Source organism: Pelecanus crispus, chromosome 10, assembly GCF_030463565.1.
Source record: "Pelecanus crispus isolate bPelCri1 chromosome 10, bPelCri1.pri, whole genome shotgun sequence".
NCBI lineage: Eukaryota > Metazoa > Chordata > Aves > Pelecaniformes > Pelecanidae > Pelecanus > Pelecanus crispus.
In genome coordinates this window covers 18513813-18531346 of record NC_134652.1, presented here as the reverse complement: position 1 = coordinate 18531346, position 17534 = coordinate 18513813, and the positions used below count along the sequence as shown (strand labels likewise).

Sequence of the window (17534 nt, the reverse complement as noted above, 5' to 3'; positions counted from 1 at the left end):
TTGAGACAAGAATAGATTTGAAGTAAGGGCAGGCATGCCTCTACTTACCAGCTCATTAGCTTGATCTATCGTAAATACACTGCAGTTTACTCTGTTTCCAATGTCAATGTGTGCATCAGCTAACAATGAGATGAGTTGTTTACATTCATTCTGCATTCGTGTAAAAGGAACAGCAATTTCATCGTAATAGAGATGTTCAGAAAGGACCCCGAGTAAACGAGGTTGCACACAAATGGCCACAGTTCTACACTCCTATAATAGGAAAAAACCATAATTTGTAATTCTGAGTAATCACAATTTCTTTTGTTCTGTTTTGGGCACTAAGCAGTGCAATCTAGCTACAAAAATCCAGTTTTCAGAGAGACCATTAACATTTGTAACCCAGAATATTAAAGATTATGAACAAAACCTTCAGTCTGCCACTTAGAACAGAAGTCATAGTGAATACAGGGAAGACAGTCATGTTAAAAGGAAGCATTGACCTTAGATAACATGCATCTTGAGAACAGACTTACTTGTAGAAGAAATGTGACCATTATTTACTGATTCATAGTTCTGACAGTTGGCTTTTAGCTACCAAGTAATGTATTCCTCCATTGTCTAACAATCAAGATCTTAGTATTTAGATCTGTAAATACCATTTTAGCTTATCAACTGAAATTTTATTTCAAGCTAAGTAGCAGACGACAAGTTCTGGATTAAGATAGTAAGTAAAATTTATTTTTGCTGCAGAAACATCCTACCTTTTGCAAGGCTGCCCACTCACAGATTACTAACGCAACACTAATCCTCTGCAAGGCAGATTTAGAATTCAAGTGGAAGAGCAGTAGCTGAGCTAATGATTCAGCTGGCTTTATTTCTTGAGTAACAGTATTTACACCTGGGTCACAAATACAGCAGCAAAGTGCTCCCAGCAACCTGACAAAAGGAGAAAGAACAGTCACTTCAATGTTACAATTACTCTGGAATTAATGATTCAAAATGAAGACGCCAAAAAAGTCTACATAATTAGATTTTGGCAAAAACACTATATAATGAAAAAGATAAATTGCTTTTAAATATTTTTTCAGATTTCCAGTAAACTGACTTTGCTGCCATCATCCGAGCTCTCATGACAACATAATCCCTGGTTGCTGGATCTTCTGCAATGCTGTCTGCCCCAGCAATATATTCCTGAATCACTTCCTTATTCTGGTTTTGACCTTGACGCAGTTTAGCACCTGCCTTTTCCTATGGAATAAAGTTGGGAGAGGTTGAAAGTAAATGCGTTTGTAATAGAAAAGATGAATTCATATTCCATAACATTTCCAATAACCATCATACCCTGCAAAAGTTGGCCTAAGCCAAAACACTTCTTGGATAACAGACTTCTTAAAGTAGTTAATCATTGTAAATCACCTCTCCACTAATAGCATTTTATATATACATGTATTAAATGTATGATATGGTTTCTTCACTACAGTATTAAAACTAATACTCAGCATATAGCTGATAAACTGAATCCACACAGAGGAAAAAGTAAACCTCTTTCAGCATGTTTTCAGAACACAATGCTTTTATACTTAACTCAGTCCTGCAAACAGGTGTTTTTGGAACCGTGATGGTTATGGAACCATGTAAATAAAGACTTCATAAAGTATTCACAGAGAGCATGCTACATGACAGAACTTTGAATTCTCATGGATAATCTAACAAGAACTATTTTGCTCTACAGACTTGAGGTCTGTAAGATAGCTTACATTTAGAGTGGTAGAAAGGCACCACCACTGCCCTCTAACGCCTTTAGAATGTGTCTTTATATACAGCTGAAGCAATCTCCTACTTTCCCCAGCACAGTTAGTGTGGTCACATTTCACTTACTTTTGATCTGGTTTTTACTTCTAGCAGCATGTTTAAGTCAATGGGCAAATGAGACGGCTGCATCATTAAGCAGAGCCAGGCTCCCATCCATGGACAAGCAGCTGCAACCACATACTGTACAGATGCCTTGTTTAACAGTTCCAGCCATACCTTGGGAAAGAACCATAGTGGAAATCATGACAAATTTGTACGTGGTCTACGTAAGATCATGTATGTGCTGATAAACTGTAGGAACCATCCTATTCTCCTTCACTCTATAGTAAAGCGTCAAACAGGCTAAGTACAAAATAATTAACACGAACACACTATTCTTTATCTGCGCAAAAGTGCAGAGGGTATGAAAGAGCAGAATACACAAACACTATATATCTAGGTCATAAGTCATGCAAATACCTTGTGAATAAGATCCAGAATTTCTTGGTTGCTTTCTAAGATACAAAATTGAAATATGTGCCTCAACATATCTTGCAGAATTGGAGTCAGCCATGTTGAAGAGCTCTGAAACAAAAGGTATCATATGATCAAGCAGATTCCAGTATGTATCACAGTAAAACACTAATGACTTAATTCTTACCTGGTCTTGGGTAGACAGCAGCGTGAATAATGTTTCCAGTGCTGCTTTTCGCACAGAAGATATAGTATGATGCAAGAACGGCCACACACGTGGGACCAAAACTGTGAGTGATTGCTGAATACTAGTACGTGAAGGGGAGATGTAGAGGCAGTGACAGGGGGAAAAAAAAAAATACACAGAGCCAAGTTAATTTTGTTTATCCTCAGTTATAAAGTTTTCTCCAAAAGCAAGCTTTCTAAAAAAGAAAAGTATTATTGCATACGCTTGGTGATTTTAAGTAAAGGATCAAGTTACTATAGCTTAAACATTTAAAATAGTTTGAGTCAGTATCTTTTTTCAGGAAAATACTGTTTTTTCTTACTGGTATATAAGGAATTAGTCGATTCTAGCATATATTCTAACGTGTTGCTTCCCAGATTATACTTTGGGGTTTGTTTAACTATTAGAAAAAAAGGTGGGTTTTGGTTTTGTTTTTAATTAATTATTAGGCATTTATGAGTTCAGAAATAATTAAAACCAAGCCTGGATCTTTTGTGCATGATCTTGCACATCAACTGATGCAAGCAGTACATGCTGAATTAAAGATGGCATTAGTGACAAAACTTCATTCTTAATTTTGGATTTGGGCAAAAACCAGCTTCAGCAGTGACAATCATACAGGATGAGAAAGATAAGATGTGTAAAGCATCTACCGTGAGTTTACCATGTGTATTATGAAAAATGTTAACATACTAACATGCAATTCCTTTAATTTGACAGTCCCAAACAGAGAGGAACTAGGCATTGTCTTCAACCAGTCACAGAATTACTGTCTGTACTATTGATGTGAATTTTCAAGTTTGTAGCATTCTTTAGAACTGTTCCAATAGTAAACTTCTACAGGTACATGCATGTGTTTTAATGTACATAGTTTGCTCTCTCATTTGGGAGTTTTTCAACAAGGAGCAGACAAACAAGAAGTTTGTGGGCAGGACCACCATATGAGTGCAGCCTTTACTAAAATACCCAAGATGAATGGGGGCAGGGGGTCACATATAAACAATGTCTAGTACCATTTATTATTTTGTTGTCTTTTCCTAATGTAATGAAAATAGAAACACTGTCCTAACCTTCACTTTAAGGAAAAGCAAGACTAAAATTTAAATACTGATTTAAATCAAGCATATCCTTGGCACATGATTTGAAAGCAGCTTTGATTATTCCGATTTGAAAGATACTGGACAGTCAAACCTGCAATACTGAAGCAATACTAATTGAAAAAGTTACCTGCATTTGCGGACCTGAGGATAAGTCAGAAGGGAAGAAAGAAGGATCATGATACTGTTTGTGGAAGCTGTCAAGTCATCCAATTCCAGAAGTGCATCCCACAAGGTATTAAGAATAAAAGGCACCTACACAAATAAGCAGAAGGGGTTATTGTTTTTTAAAAAAAAAAAAAAAGAAAAAAGAAAAAAAAAAAAAAAGAGAGAGAACATCCAAGTGCTGACTAAGTGTTATTTTCTTCACTCAGACTAAAAGTGAACTTTTCAATCAGAATTGATGGAAAACAATTTAGTCACCTTCTGAGACTGAAGTTGGACCAGGCTTTCCACTACTGGTACTAAAGATGCTGCAGCAACAGCTCGGACATCATCATCCAGATCTTGGAGACCTTCAATTATTGCAGGCAACACTTTAGGCAATAAAGTGTTGATCATGTCCTGCCAAAAAGATCAAAACCATTTTTAAAATTAAGAAGCATATAATGCCCTAAACAACTAAGATGTACTCTGAGTGTGTGAATAAACCTGTTTTTATTATATAAAACAGAAGCTACAGGTCCAAGACTATAATCTAAATATTTTAAGTCACCATTCATGAATTAAAACCTAGGTTATAAATTTGAATGAACTGTAACTCAGCTCAGTTTTGGTGTAAACAAAGCTCAGTGTTTGCAGAATAATACCATGAATAGACTAAACCTTGTAGCACTCAGCTCTGTTAACCTTGCACGTGAAAGTATCATCAAAACCAGGCAAGCATAGCCTCTATTTATAATGTTTTGTGCAAGTAACTTACCAAGTTACAACAGTACAACTTGGTTGTATACTTGCAGATTTCTGCAGCCTGGATATAAAAATGCAGTCACACATTTTATAACCCACATGAGGCTGCAGTGCAAGGAAGCTTGCTTTATCATACCTATCTCCTGTTCAGCCACATCCTCAACTTTGAGCAGAGCTTTTTGTTCCAACGCTCTCTGCAATTTGTCACGAGGGTCATTACCTGACGTACTGCCAAAGCGTACTTTATTCCTAGGAGACCACCATGTCTCACTTCCCACTGTTCCTGTGTAAGCAGCTTCAGGAGAACATCCACAGTTTTATGAACTCCTGTCTCATTCATATGTTTCAATACTACTCCCAAAGTCTGAGCACAAGTCTCACGTACTGGTGCTACCACCTAGGATAAAGTAAATGGTAAAACAAATACTTCTGTATGAAATTTGATTTAGAAAGAAACCAATATGAGTAGAGTCAGATGACCAAAACTACTATACAAACAAGATGAAATTTATGTATCAGCTACTTTGTAATAAGCATCTGTGAGCAGTTACAACAGGTACATGCAGTAGCACTGTACAAAGCATAGCTCATCTGCCGCAATATTATCTCCTGCAGAAGCCTGCTGATCTACCTGTTCACTCAAACAACTTACTTCATCTGAAACAAAGTCTCCAAATCTGTCTAATGCAAACACACAAAGAAGTCTAATAACCAAGTCTTCTAGCCATTCCTGATGCTGCTGAATCATCTGTAAAAACAGAAAAATTGAACACCTTGACTATTTATTCATAAAGGATTTCTGATATGCTTGCTTTAGCTACAATTTATATAAAAGATATGATAACATATGTTTAAAGTGACTGAATATATTCATCTTGCACACAGATATAGTTAGCACAGGCAAAACAGTCAGCACTAATTCAGCTCACCTGGCTTATTAAAAACATGTAATTTATTTTTTTAAAAAGCATATAGTACCTTTATCAAAAGGCTAGAGAGCACCTTGTAAGGTAGACAGATAATTTTATCCCTACACATCACGCCAAGGTAAGGTTATTCAGATAACTTATACTGATTAATGTCAACACATCCTAGGCAAATTAATTAGTACGTGTTTGAAGAATATTTACAAATAAATATAAACTATGAAGCAGTACTTCACTGTGGGAGACCCAGTGAAAGGAACTTGCTCTTCAGCCATGTCTGCTCCAGATTTAACAAAGCAATTTAGACCAAGCTTGTCTTGAAGCTCTGGACTCTTAATTAGAGATCCAATAGCTCTGTAACTCAATGTCAGAGCAGAAGCCCTTTAAAAGCAACTGCTCAGGCATCATCTTTCTCATCTCCACTGTCTGCCTACTAGATCACCATTCCCTTGAAAACTATCATTTTAACGAACAAAACTTTCATCATGTTATAGATTTTGTATTCCCATACATGTCAAAGAATTATAGCCTGCATATAGCACACACAGCAGCCTTTGAAGCTAGCCTGGAGTACAGACACTCTTTCCATAAATAGTTAAGAAACTGTTTAAAGTATCTTATCATTGCAGTGTGTGTTATTATTACCCTGCAATCTCCATGGAACAAATACTACTCCACATGGAAGCAAGGACAGATAGCAGCTTTTGCTTTCCCTATATACAAAGTATGCTTATATTCCCCCAGATCACCCACCTCCTGCGAAGCTTAAGTATTTTAAGAAGTCTGTTTTCTAAACTTCATTTAAGTAACATGTTAAGTCTACATGACTGGAAACTTACCTCTTCTAAAGAGCTATCTCCCATTTTACCACCACTTTTACCATGAGCTTTAAGTATCTCTCTCAGTCCAGTACCTGCACCATGTCGAACCTAGAAAAGTAAAATAAAAAGTCAATTTTTAAATATTTAGGAACAGAAGATAAAATCCACACTGAGTAACTGAAACAATACTTCCTTATTCTTAATAGAGATGTTTCAAGTGCTGCAGTTAGCGGTACTTAGATTTGTGGGAAAGGGTAGCATTTTATTAGATCAAATCATATACTTAAATACCAACCTGTCCAAAAACAACCTGTTTTTTCCCTAAGGATTTGCCAGCTTATGGACAGAAGCAATTAAGAATTGCTTCTATTTTCTAACACAGAAGATATTGTTACCATATTTGCAGTAATGTAGTCAACAAAGACAGTCTTCATTTAGTTTTAACCTCACTATGTTGCAAGACACTAGTTTCCAGAGAAAGAGCAACTAGAAGATATTACTGGTTTTAGGAAGTTTATAAGCTAAAGAAAAGCAATATTCTTATATTTCTTAAACACTTTATATTTCTCTTTAATTATATTTAAATTTCTCTACAACTGTTTATATTTCTTAAACAGAGTTTGAATCCATACTGAATATTTTGGGGTCTGCAAAACAATTTTCTGAGAATTACCATTCTACATAGCTTACAAACCTGCCTTGCTTGGCTCAATACTAAAAAAACCCAAGTGATTTGGGAAAGCAAATTATAGCCACTTGTATGTTCCCACCAAACATGGAACAGTTGAACACACCAGGGAGAGTTTTGGAAATGATAGAAGACAAGTAGAAAGATGTTGCTACAGACACACCTGCTCCTGGTATTTTTGATAGGTACCTAGACTAGCAATTGGCTGATCAAGAAAAGCCCACTCAATAGATACACAGAAAGTTGCAAAAGCAAAGTTTTGAACCGGGCTTTCATTGAGAGGCCTTTACATAGGTTTGAGCAGAACTAACTTTTCTTTTTTTTAAGGGCATTTCACATACATGCTTGTTGCTAGCAGAAAATTATTGTATTTCATTTCAAGACAGTAACAACTAGAACTGAGTAGTTGGTAGATCCTCCCTTAATCAGAATATCTTAGATGAAATGCATGCATACACCTCCCCATATGTACAGCTCAGTGGCTGTTGGTAAAAGCGATAAACAAGCCAATAAAAACCAGCCAGAGAGCCTAGTCTTAAAATCCTAATTGTTCATAATACGCCAATCATTTATTTGGTCCAAGATTGCTTATGAGCTAGTTTTTACAAGCTGAAAGAGGAACACTTTGCTAGTTAACTTCTGAGCTTCTGCAAACACAAAACAGCAAGGCAGACAAATGTATAAAGGAAATACCAGTAGTAGGATTCATCCTGCCTGACTTCACCTGCCCATAAGCTAGGCAAGCCATCTGAACTACTCATCCAGAATGTCTCTAGACATTGCAAGAAGATGTCAGAGGGCCATTTCATAAACATGTATTTTGAGGTAGTTTAACCTGTTTTTCATCCAGGACATGCTGTAATAATGATTCTGTATTGATCTACTTCCTTAATTGAGATGCGAGAGCCCTGTATCAAATGTACTAAGAAAGCTATGAGAAAGTCTGCATTCCAGAAGACAAGGGGACTTCGGCTTCAACTGCAAACAGCCTGCTTTCAAATAAGGTGAGGCTTATTAGCTCAGATGCAGTGATGTGCCAAACAAATATAGTTATCCTTGTTCTGGGCCCAAAATAATGGTGCTGGCTGCATATGATCTATCTCTGTGTTTCCAAGCTTGAGGTCAGTACAGGCAGAGCCAACTTGCTATCACTGAAACTGTGCTACAGATATACCTGAGTATATTATAGTTGGTGTTAACATTTAATCTTTCAAAAGATCAACTTTTTTATTAAAATACTGAAGTTAGTTGACAACAATTATTTCCATCTTCTGCTTAAGAAGGGACACCATTGTCAGCTACTACATATTGTTGCTTGGAACTGATACCAAAGTTTGTGGAAAATAGTATAAGGATTGAATAAAAGGGTGAGCAGAACAGCTTTTGAATCTTGAAAATAACTTGTCTAAGCAACCAAATATATAGGTTTTGTAGTTGGTATTTACTATCCTTCTAAAAAAAAAGCTAAAAGTTCCTTTTTATAAATGAACGCAACAACTAATGATTTGTAGCCTACCCCTTTTACCAAAGGATCGATTTCGCCCCCCTTTTCTACTAGCTTAGCATTAGACAAACATGCCACTGTTGTCAGCAATAGATTCACACAATATTCCTCAAACTCCTGATGAACCCAAGCCTGGGGTTTGATGGCTTCCTCATGAAGCCAAGTTTTAACTGCTTAATCTTTTTGACCATAGACTCATGTGCTTTTATTTTGCTTGAATATCGATACTTCCAGAATTCTCACTTATAATCACTGCTATCCATTTCTTTCCCACTCTCCACTTGAGTATATATTACACATCTGTTCTCATTTGCCATTTAAGTTAGTCTTAAAAAACACTTAAGTTCTCTAAAAGCAGATTTGTCTCGGCTATGTAATCTATATTTATGATTGAAGTAAGAGCATTTTGCTAGATACAAAAATTAAGTCCTACACATACAATTTTTGTGCTTCTATTGAAGCCTTTTTTTAATCTATAGTTACACCTTATGTACTGCACATCTTACCTCCCAAGAAGGGTTAAAGAGATCATTGCACACCTCTTCACAAAAGCTTTCCAGAGGCCATTCATTTGCCTAAATTTATGAAAAAATTATTAAGTATGAGATTAAAAGAGAAAGGGATCAGGCGAACACTTCTTATATTGTACACCACTTTGATACGTGAAGATAACAAAGACCTCCAAAAGCCTAAGTATTTTCCTTTGTTACTGGACAGAACTGAAAAAAACCAAACAACCTTCTGCCACACTTCAGAAACTCTGCTGACTGGCACCGGATCTTTTAATAAAACTTATGAAGTCTGTCTCTTAGTAGCGTAACCCCTTCTCTATGGTAATTAATTTTGACGTTTTAGAATTCAGCCTCCCTTTAGGAACCAAACTAAGGCAGAAAATTAAGCAAGGTTTCTTATCCTCCCCAGTGATTCTTTAAATTTATGAACTTTGCCTTTAAAGAACGTAATAGGCAAGTCTCAGTTTGAAATTAAACTACATAGTCATATTGGGTCAATTAACCCAGTATAAACACCACCCTTTTCAAAACATAATCCACATTTTTGTAAAACCAGAAGCATATCCACTATCCCAAAATTTCCTACAAGGAAACTGACACAGCTGTGGAAAGGAAATTATGACACTAGCATTAGTAAGTTCACACCATCACAAACACAAAGCATTTGAAAGGCTAGCAACCAGCAGCAATTCAGCCTGCAGTTATCATTAATCTCTTAAACTGATTTTCCAACCATCATTTTGCAAGTAAGAATTTCATTACTAAGCTATGTTTAGAAAAAATCTTCTTTTTGTAGAATAGAGTCTAATCAAGATGAAGTCTCTTCAAATAAACTTCTATGTACCATTTGTATTCTGGTATAGCATTTCTTACAATTTTTCAGCTTTTCAGTCTATTGAAACAAATGCAAGTTTTTCTAAGACTAAGGTAATTGTTTAAATCTTCAACTGCTAAATACAGAACTTAATTCTAAACTAAGCCTAATTAAAGTAAGGTGAAGATTAAATAAAGTGTACATGAACATTTAGATCGAATTATTTATGGCTCAGTGTAATCCTAGCATCTAAGTGTTTAGCACAGTTTTCCAGTTTAATACCCAGGTCTGACACCTGTAATCCACCTACTCAGGTTCATTTAGGTCACAAACTGCTACTAATGGTTTAAACATGTCTTCCTCCTCAATACTACACCCAGTCTGAAGCCCATTTGCTTCATTACATATAAAAGCAAGCTGGCAATGGCATTCTTTACTCCATTTCTCTTAATCCTAAAATGCCTAAAGAATTTGGGAGCATGAAGGAGTTTTGTTTTACATTACTCTGCTAAAAAACTGAATGATCATTCCTGCTAACAGTAGAACAATACATCATACCTCTTCTGGAGCATTTTCTACTAAAGTTTTTGAGTCTGTGGCAGGCTGGTTGATGACAACGTTTGCAACTTTTCTTCTCTTTTCTTCTGGTTCCCCATCAGTGCTATCATTGCTGAGAAGGAACAAGTGTAAGTTTATGAACTGAAAGTAAACTTTAGGGGAATTAATTACTTCTACAGCTGAAGTCTCAGATACAACAAAGTGTGGCAAGAATACAAAACAAAGAAATATGCAAAACAGGTAAGTTTACACGTAAAAAGTTCAGTGAGGAGACAGCAGAATGCTGTCCCAAACTGGCAATCCTTCTCAGCCTTTTCCAAGAAATACAGAAATTCTTAAATAAAAATCAAGGAAAGATAATTTTGTTTACTGCTTGTTATAAACACAGCAGGTACAATACTATGTCACTATAAATTATAGTGAGGAACACAGCATACATCAGAAAGTTATATCTTAAATTTTTAGTTACTGTTTATCTTCTAAATCCCACATTTTCATGCACTATTCTCAAGCCATATTTAGTAACAGGGACAAACCACAAATTTTAACTGTAGCATCCCATTATTTCAAGCTAGGTCCTTAACAAAGCTCTGCTGGGAATAAGTACGGCACAGAAGTGTGCTAGTATCAGCACAATTAGCACACAGAAGATTACAATGCAAAGACTGTAACAAGTTTTTCAACAGATAAATCAAATCGCAATTCCAGCTTAACTGCAGTAAAAGCAAACCAGTTCACTATTATACCTCTTCTCATTAGCTTCCACTGCATCTCTGGATCTTTGCTTTGCAAATAGCTTAGCCATTCTTTTGGCTTTATTCTTTTGTCTACTGCTCATACCAGCTCGAAATTCTGAGTCAATTAACTCAGCAGCCTGAAGAGTCTGAAAGAAAAGTCATTCATTGTCAATTCTTCTTACAATGAAGGCTCTGAAATATCCTCAAACCCACATTGCTCTCAACTTCCCCACCCCTCCATCATTTCAAACTCAGAGCAGCAGTTTGACATCAAATAACACTAATATGTAACAACTATGGGGCATAAGAATTCAGGAAGCCAAAGCATACCATATTAGATGTTGATCATCATACTTAAAATATAAAGATTATAACTGCAGAAGCACAAATTTGGTGGACTTGGCAGTATCACGTTTACGGTTGAACTCTACGATCTCTTCCAACCTAAATGATTCTATGAAATAAAGCAAACCCACTGTATCATTCCTTGCAGTCAAACAGCCCAAGGTTTTACCTACAGGTTGTTTGTTTACTAGTGAAACTGAAGACGGTGAATAGTCCAGATCTTCATCATTGAACAGATCTTCAGTATTCATCCCAATCGCAGCACCCATATCTAAGCCAAGTTTCTTTTGTAACAGTTTCCTCTGTCGTGCTATCCTCTCTTTAGGATCAATTTCACCTTAAAAAAAGTTTTTAAAAAAGGGAAGATGTGTCAGATTTCCAGCCAGATGTATTACTGAATATTTCCGCAATGAAATAACATAAGAAAGCCAAAAGTTACAGAATTAAATTGTACTTGACTAATACATCAATACAATCTTTTAAACCAAATCACACCGATTCCTAGGAAGAACTTTTCTGTTGCTGAAGCTATACTAGTACTTAAACTGTCATCAATTTCTAAGCAGAAAATAGCTCCCATGAAATTCATTACATTACACTTGGGTCTACAGAAGTAAAAAAACCCAAGTTTTCCCTGAATTTTTAGGAAAGTGCACTTTGAAAGGAGAGAATTAACACACTAAAAAAAAAAAAATCCAGCAACTGATTCAAGAACTAGCACTTTTTTATGGAGCATATGCATCCTTGTGGGATCTGTTGATTTTGGCAGTCTGGGTTTTTGGGGTGGTGGTGGTTTTTTGGTTTGTCTTTGGGTTTTTTTTTTTTGTTGTTGTTTTTAAACATTTCTTTTCCTCCTAAACTTTATCTTCTGTTGGGAAACACAGACCTAAGAAACAACAACCACCAATAAAAACCTTCAAATGATATTCAATCCAATATCCTGTATTAAGCTAGGCTGAATCTGAACCTGTTTTCTTCAGAAACATTCTTCTCTGTAATATGCACTAGACCCAGGTGCCTCCTTTCCTTCTGCCCCAACTAAATCCTGATGGCAATGTAGATTGAAGTATAAGCATGATTTTGCTAGGGTGCTGGAGTCTGTTAATAATCTTATCCTCAAGCTTCATGTGTCAAGCAAGTTATAGAAGCTACCTCAAGAATGCTGTGAAGCTTCAACAGTTTTGAACACCTAGACTTTGGGAGCACCCACATTTACATAAAAAAATACATTACAGTGTGTAAGTAGAATAAACCCTCCAAGTAAACTAAAACTTGTAGCTGTCAAACTTGACTCTCTTTTTACATGTGCAGTATGGAAACCAGTCAGGAGATTGGGTTTTCTTAATCAAATATCTGCACATAAACTTGTAAGTAGGTGACCAATATTGGCAGAATTTTGGGGTATGCACCAGGTTGAGTAGTAATTAGTAGTTAATTATATCTATACCAATAAGCCTTTTTTTTAAAAAATTGCATTTAACTGACAAGCAGAGAAATGCAAACAACTCCCACTCTCTAGAAAATCTTTCTCCTTTCACAAGTTTATCTTAGGAAAAAGTGTCAAGGACTACTGATTCCAAAGATCATTTAACTTGCTTTATGTCCATTCACATAGGCTACTTACTTGAAAAGGTAAGCTGCTACAAAATGCAGAAGAGAAAGCAGCCTTTGCACATTGTCCTACCAGTTAAAAAAAGAAAAAGCAGCAACTAAAGCTATTTTTAGTTTCATTTGCTTATTTTTTTTATATTATATTTTTTATTTCTTTTCATTCAAATTATGTATGTGCAATCATACAGCACTGGGATAAATATCAGGCTTCTATGAACTAAAGTGTCCTATTCCATCTATTTGTTTTCTGAACAGGTAGGGTTTCATTAGAAGAGATGAAACTTGTACAACTCCTTATTAGCCTAGCATAAAAGATGGCAAGCAATAAAATAACAGACAGGATACTGCTTAAGTGTCAGGAGCCATGGGTTCTGTTCCTTGCTGAGCTAGTGATCTTCTGTGTACACTGCACAGAACACATCACGCACAGGGAACAAGGGAATCTGGGCTACGCAGTCAGAGCAGATTCTTATCTATAGCATCATTTCATTTGGTGCAGAAACTGGAAGACAGACTGGAATTAGAGCAGGGAAGTACAGTAATAGCAAAAAAAATCTTAAATTAAAATAATTCAATGTCATTACACCGATATAAACCAACTCACTCAGCTAAAAAGTTGCAAAAAGGTATCAGACAAGTCACTTGAAACAAAAGGCATCACACAGGCACTGATATTTGACCTTCCAACTTTGACAGTTTTATCACAGTATTTTTCATGCAATCTTTCTATATTTGAAACCTTCAAGCTTTTAAATAAGCCATATCCTACTATATTTCAGAACACTGTTTTAATGAAAAGCAAGTGGTGATAGTTCCTGCACCTCTTAAAAAAGCCTACAGATATCCTACAGAAGCCTTTAATATTGCTTTTTCTGCTCCCTCTTTCAGGTTTCCACTCTCCTCTTCCCCCCCTGTACACATACTAATTCTGATAAAAGAAAACAAACAAGCAAACGATATGCACCTCCTAAAAAATCATTTAACTTGAGTAAGATAATACAAACCAGTTATGTTGGGCAATATTTTCTTCCATTATTTCCTAGCATTCTGAGAAACCATGGATGACTAGACTCATAATACTGCCACAACAAACTTTTTCAAATAAGCAAGTTTTCTTGTCTGCAAGTAAAATATAAAGATATACCTGATTTATCATCTTGGACTTCAAATTCTGCACCAGCAGATCCAAGAAGAGATGCACCATGTTTTAACAACCGACATATATCAAATCTGTCAAAACGCAACCGATCTGTTGAAGGTGAATCTTCCATAGGACTTTCTGAGCCTGGTTCTAGATAGGACATTGAAAATAATATTAAGGACAATGTGATGAAATTTTTGTTCAAAGTTCTGGCAGAAGATTAAGCGAGAGAAAGAGGAAGAACTAATTTCTCTCCTCCAAAGGAATCACCAGACATACAGCATTTTGATTCACAAAGTGTAGAAGTTCCATTTCACAAAGTCAGACTGAAAAAGCCCATTTAACGTACTTAATTGAGCAGAAAAAAAACTTAACATCTCTCCCTTGATAAATTTAGCCTTTTAGAACCTTGGACACTGACACACCACTAGGTCTTCTCTGTACCCATACAGCCAACTTGCAGTTTGAACTGCATATGGCTCACAAATAGTTCAAACAAGTATGCCAACACTATATCATATAGATAAACAGCCAAGTATCCCTGGTATGGAAGCTGGAAAGTAGTCTTAACAGGTACGGGAGAAAGTCAGCTACCAAGGGCTGCTGAAGACTAGTTATCAGCTCTTCTCAAATCCAGTTGCAGGTACAGTGCAGCTCAATACTGATACAGAAGACATTTGTTCTTCACAAGGTGTCTTATCTTTTCCTGGTCATGAATTCACTTCCAAAGTATTCCCTCCCCCCAACACTCAAAGATTAGTGTTTTGTGGCTCCTAGTCATGTACAGCTTAGTATCCAAAAAGACTGGCCATTCCTACATAATCCAGCATGCTCACATCCTGAATTACAACCAGCACTATAAATACAATTGTTGCCTACAAGAAACACAACATTGAGTTTGGTGTGTTTCATCCCACACTCACACTTATTTATGAAGGCTTGTTCATTTACAGTAGAATGAGTCTAAGCGCACACAGAACACTGTACAAAATAAACACCACCTACACTTCTTCAGACCTGAAGAGAAAGTTAACATTCCGTTACACATATACGGAAAGAAGTGATTTATAGCAAGCCTAAGAACCTAAATGCAACCAGACCACTGTAAAATGTGTATTTGACTACTATATCAAACAATTTAACTGGAATAAAAGAAACAAATCTTTGCATAGCCAGAAAGCCCTGTTAAATGGTACCTTTTTCTCAAACACATGTAATTACCTTTTCAATTTCATATCTGACAAGGCAGATATGCAAGAACTGGACAATGCACGTAACCCATCATTCGAAACAGCTGCTGTACTCGAAGATTGACAGGTTGCCCAATTTCCATGTAAAAAAGGAGTGCTGTAAGTAATTCTTGGAACTAGGCTGGTGAAATTAACTTCTACCCTTGGTAAGACAGTAAAGTCTATAAAGTTATTAAGTATATGGATAGATATGATCTACTGGAAAGGAGTCAGAATGGCTCCGGAAAAAAATCCTCTCATTAACCTGATTATCAATGCCCTTAAAGAGCTCCAACAAGTGTATAGAGGGGATCCAGTGGACATAATATATTCAAAACCTTTTGGCAAGGTTTCATATAAATAAATTGAAGGAACTAAGTTACCACAGCACTGGGGAAAACATCCTTTTACAGACTGAAAGCTGGTTAAAGACTGATAAAAAGTTAGCTTTGGAGTCCTTCAGGGATCAGTGTTGCAATCAATTCTATCAGTCTTTAGCAAGGGGCAAGAGATGGTATTGCATACTATCTCCAAGCACATAGATGACACTAAGCTCTTTTGGGTAACCAGAAGTCACAATAGCACTAAGGAATCCAAGAAGGACTGTCAGAACAGACTAATGGGCAAAGAGGCAGATAAGGTGCAAAATGAGTGACATAAACCATGCCTACAGAACACTGAATTCAGAACTGGCAGTTAACATTCAATAAAGATCTTGGAGGCTCTTCTGACAGTTTTCTGTATTCACCAGCTTATTAGGCAGTGACAGCCAAAACAGAAAACTAAGTACTGGGCTTCATCAGGAAGGACACTGAAAACATGGCAAAGTGCATCATTTTGCCACTATGTATAAATATCAGTACTCTAGAGATGTAGGTACACTGAGGGCAGTTCTGTGCATCTCAAGGAGGGCACGTGTAAGAAAAAGCACAGAGAAGGACAAATAAAGTTATCTAAAAGACAAAGCAGCTGTCTTGTGAGGAAAGACTAAAGAGACTGCAACTCTTCAATCTGGAGAGAAGAACGTTGTTGGAGGAAAGCAAATATGACGGTTTACAAAAATCATAAAGGCAGTGGATAAGGCAAATGCAGAACTTGCTTGTCAAGTTCTATAGCAACAGAGCCAGGAGACACTGAATGAAACAAACATGAGATCACCTCAGAACAGGTATGAGTTTTGTTGTTTTGTGGGGTTTTTTTAAACAGTTAGTGAATTTCCAGAACCTGTGCCACATAAGGTTGGGAACATGGACAGTGCCAATGGGTTTAGACAAAATAACTGACAACAGGTCCATAAGTTGACAATAAAAGCAACTCTAACATCCTTAACGTGACAATTTCAGATGCAAAGTGAGTACAAACAGAATAGACTTCAGCAAGCTGCCATTTCACCTCCCTCAAAAAGGTGCTTTGAGCAAGGGAACAGAGAATAAGGAGTGTCTGCAAAATACCATGACAAAGCTGACTGGTTAAAACTTTTGCCATTTTACTGGTTATTATTCCTTTTATTTATAAAAGTAACATTTTATGAGGGTACAAGAGCACAAGCACAGGAATCTTTGAAGAAACAAAGTTCAGGCACATCATTGTAATTCAATATGAACATCTAAAGCCAAAGAGGTTTACTAGAGTCCATGCATATAAAAAAAGTCTATGCTCATAAAAAACCAGAATGACAGAGTTGCTTTGAAAAGTCTCATATCACAGTCAGTTTGCATCAGATAAACAATGAATTCTACATAATTCATTTAAGAAGCACCTTGTTTTGATCTTGGAGTTGGATTCCACTCAGGTACATTTTTCACTATTGCTTCAACAGCCTGGCCAGCTGCAATACGAGTATCCCAATTCGTACTTCTTAAATACACTAGCACCTTTAAGGAGAGATTAATAAATAAATATTTGCTTAAGGTGTACTTTCAGAAAATCCATCAGCTGTTATGCTCTATTAAAACATACTTACTTTTAATGCTATGTATTAAGACAACATTCAAAACAACAAAGGACAAGAAAACAAACCAAAGAAATGTGAACAGCCTTCTCTATACTGCTCGCTGTTTATAGCAGAACTCTTGCCATAACCAGACATTAAGAATTTATAAGATGTATTTAGTCTCATCAGTGAAACTCAACCTTGATTTCCTCCAGGCACTGAACAAGGCTTGAGAC

The 17534-nt window shown here is 36.4% G+C and overlaps 1 protein-coding gene across 3 annotated transcripts in view; it reads right to left on the bottom strand.

Moving 5' to 3' along the window:
- The window catches only part of BTAF1 (B-TFIID TATA-box binding protein associated factor 1), a 53850-nt gene that overhangs the window by 17903 nt on the left and 18413 nt on the right, over window positions 1-17534 (bottom strand). For all 3 annotated transcript variants that reach the window (XM_075717989.1, XM_075717991.1, XM_075717990.1), the window contains 17 exons: window positions 17125-17239; window positions 14140-14286; window positions 11558-11721; window positions 11049-11185; window positions 10303-10414; window positions 8925-8993; window positions 6245-6334; window positions 5132-5227; window positions 4700-4876; window positions 3994-4134; window positions 3701-3825; window positions 2435-2555; window positions 2254-2358; window positions 1861-2010; window positions 1088-1230; window positions 744-918; window positions 49-252 (listed from right to left, as the gene is read on the bottom strand). In XM_075717989.1, the coding sequence (XP_075574104.1) occupies window positions 49-252; window positions 744-918; window positions 1088-1230; window positions 1861-2010; window positions 2254-2358; window positions 2435-2555; window positions 3701-3825; window positions 3994-4134; window positions 4700-4876; window positions 5132-5227; window positions 6245-6334; window positions 8925-8993; window positions 10303-10414; window positions 11049-11185; window positions 11558-11721; window positions 14140-14286; window positions 17125-17239 (2271 nt within the window). The remainder of the gene's footprint in view (window positions 1-48; window positions 253-743; window positions 919-1087; window positions 1231-1860; window positions 2011-2253; window positions 2359-2434; window positions 2556-3700; window positions 3826-3993; window positions 4135-4699; window positions 4877-5131; window positions 5228-6244; window positions 6335-8924; window positions 8994-10302; window positions 10415-11048; window positions 11186-11557; window positions 11722-14139; window positions 14287-17124; window positions 17240-17534) is intronic.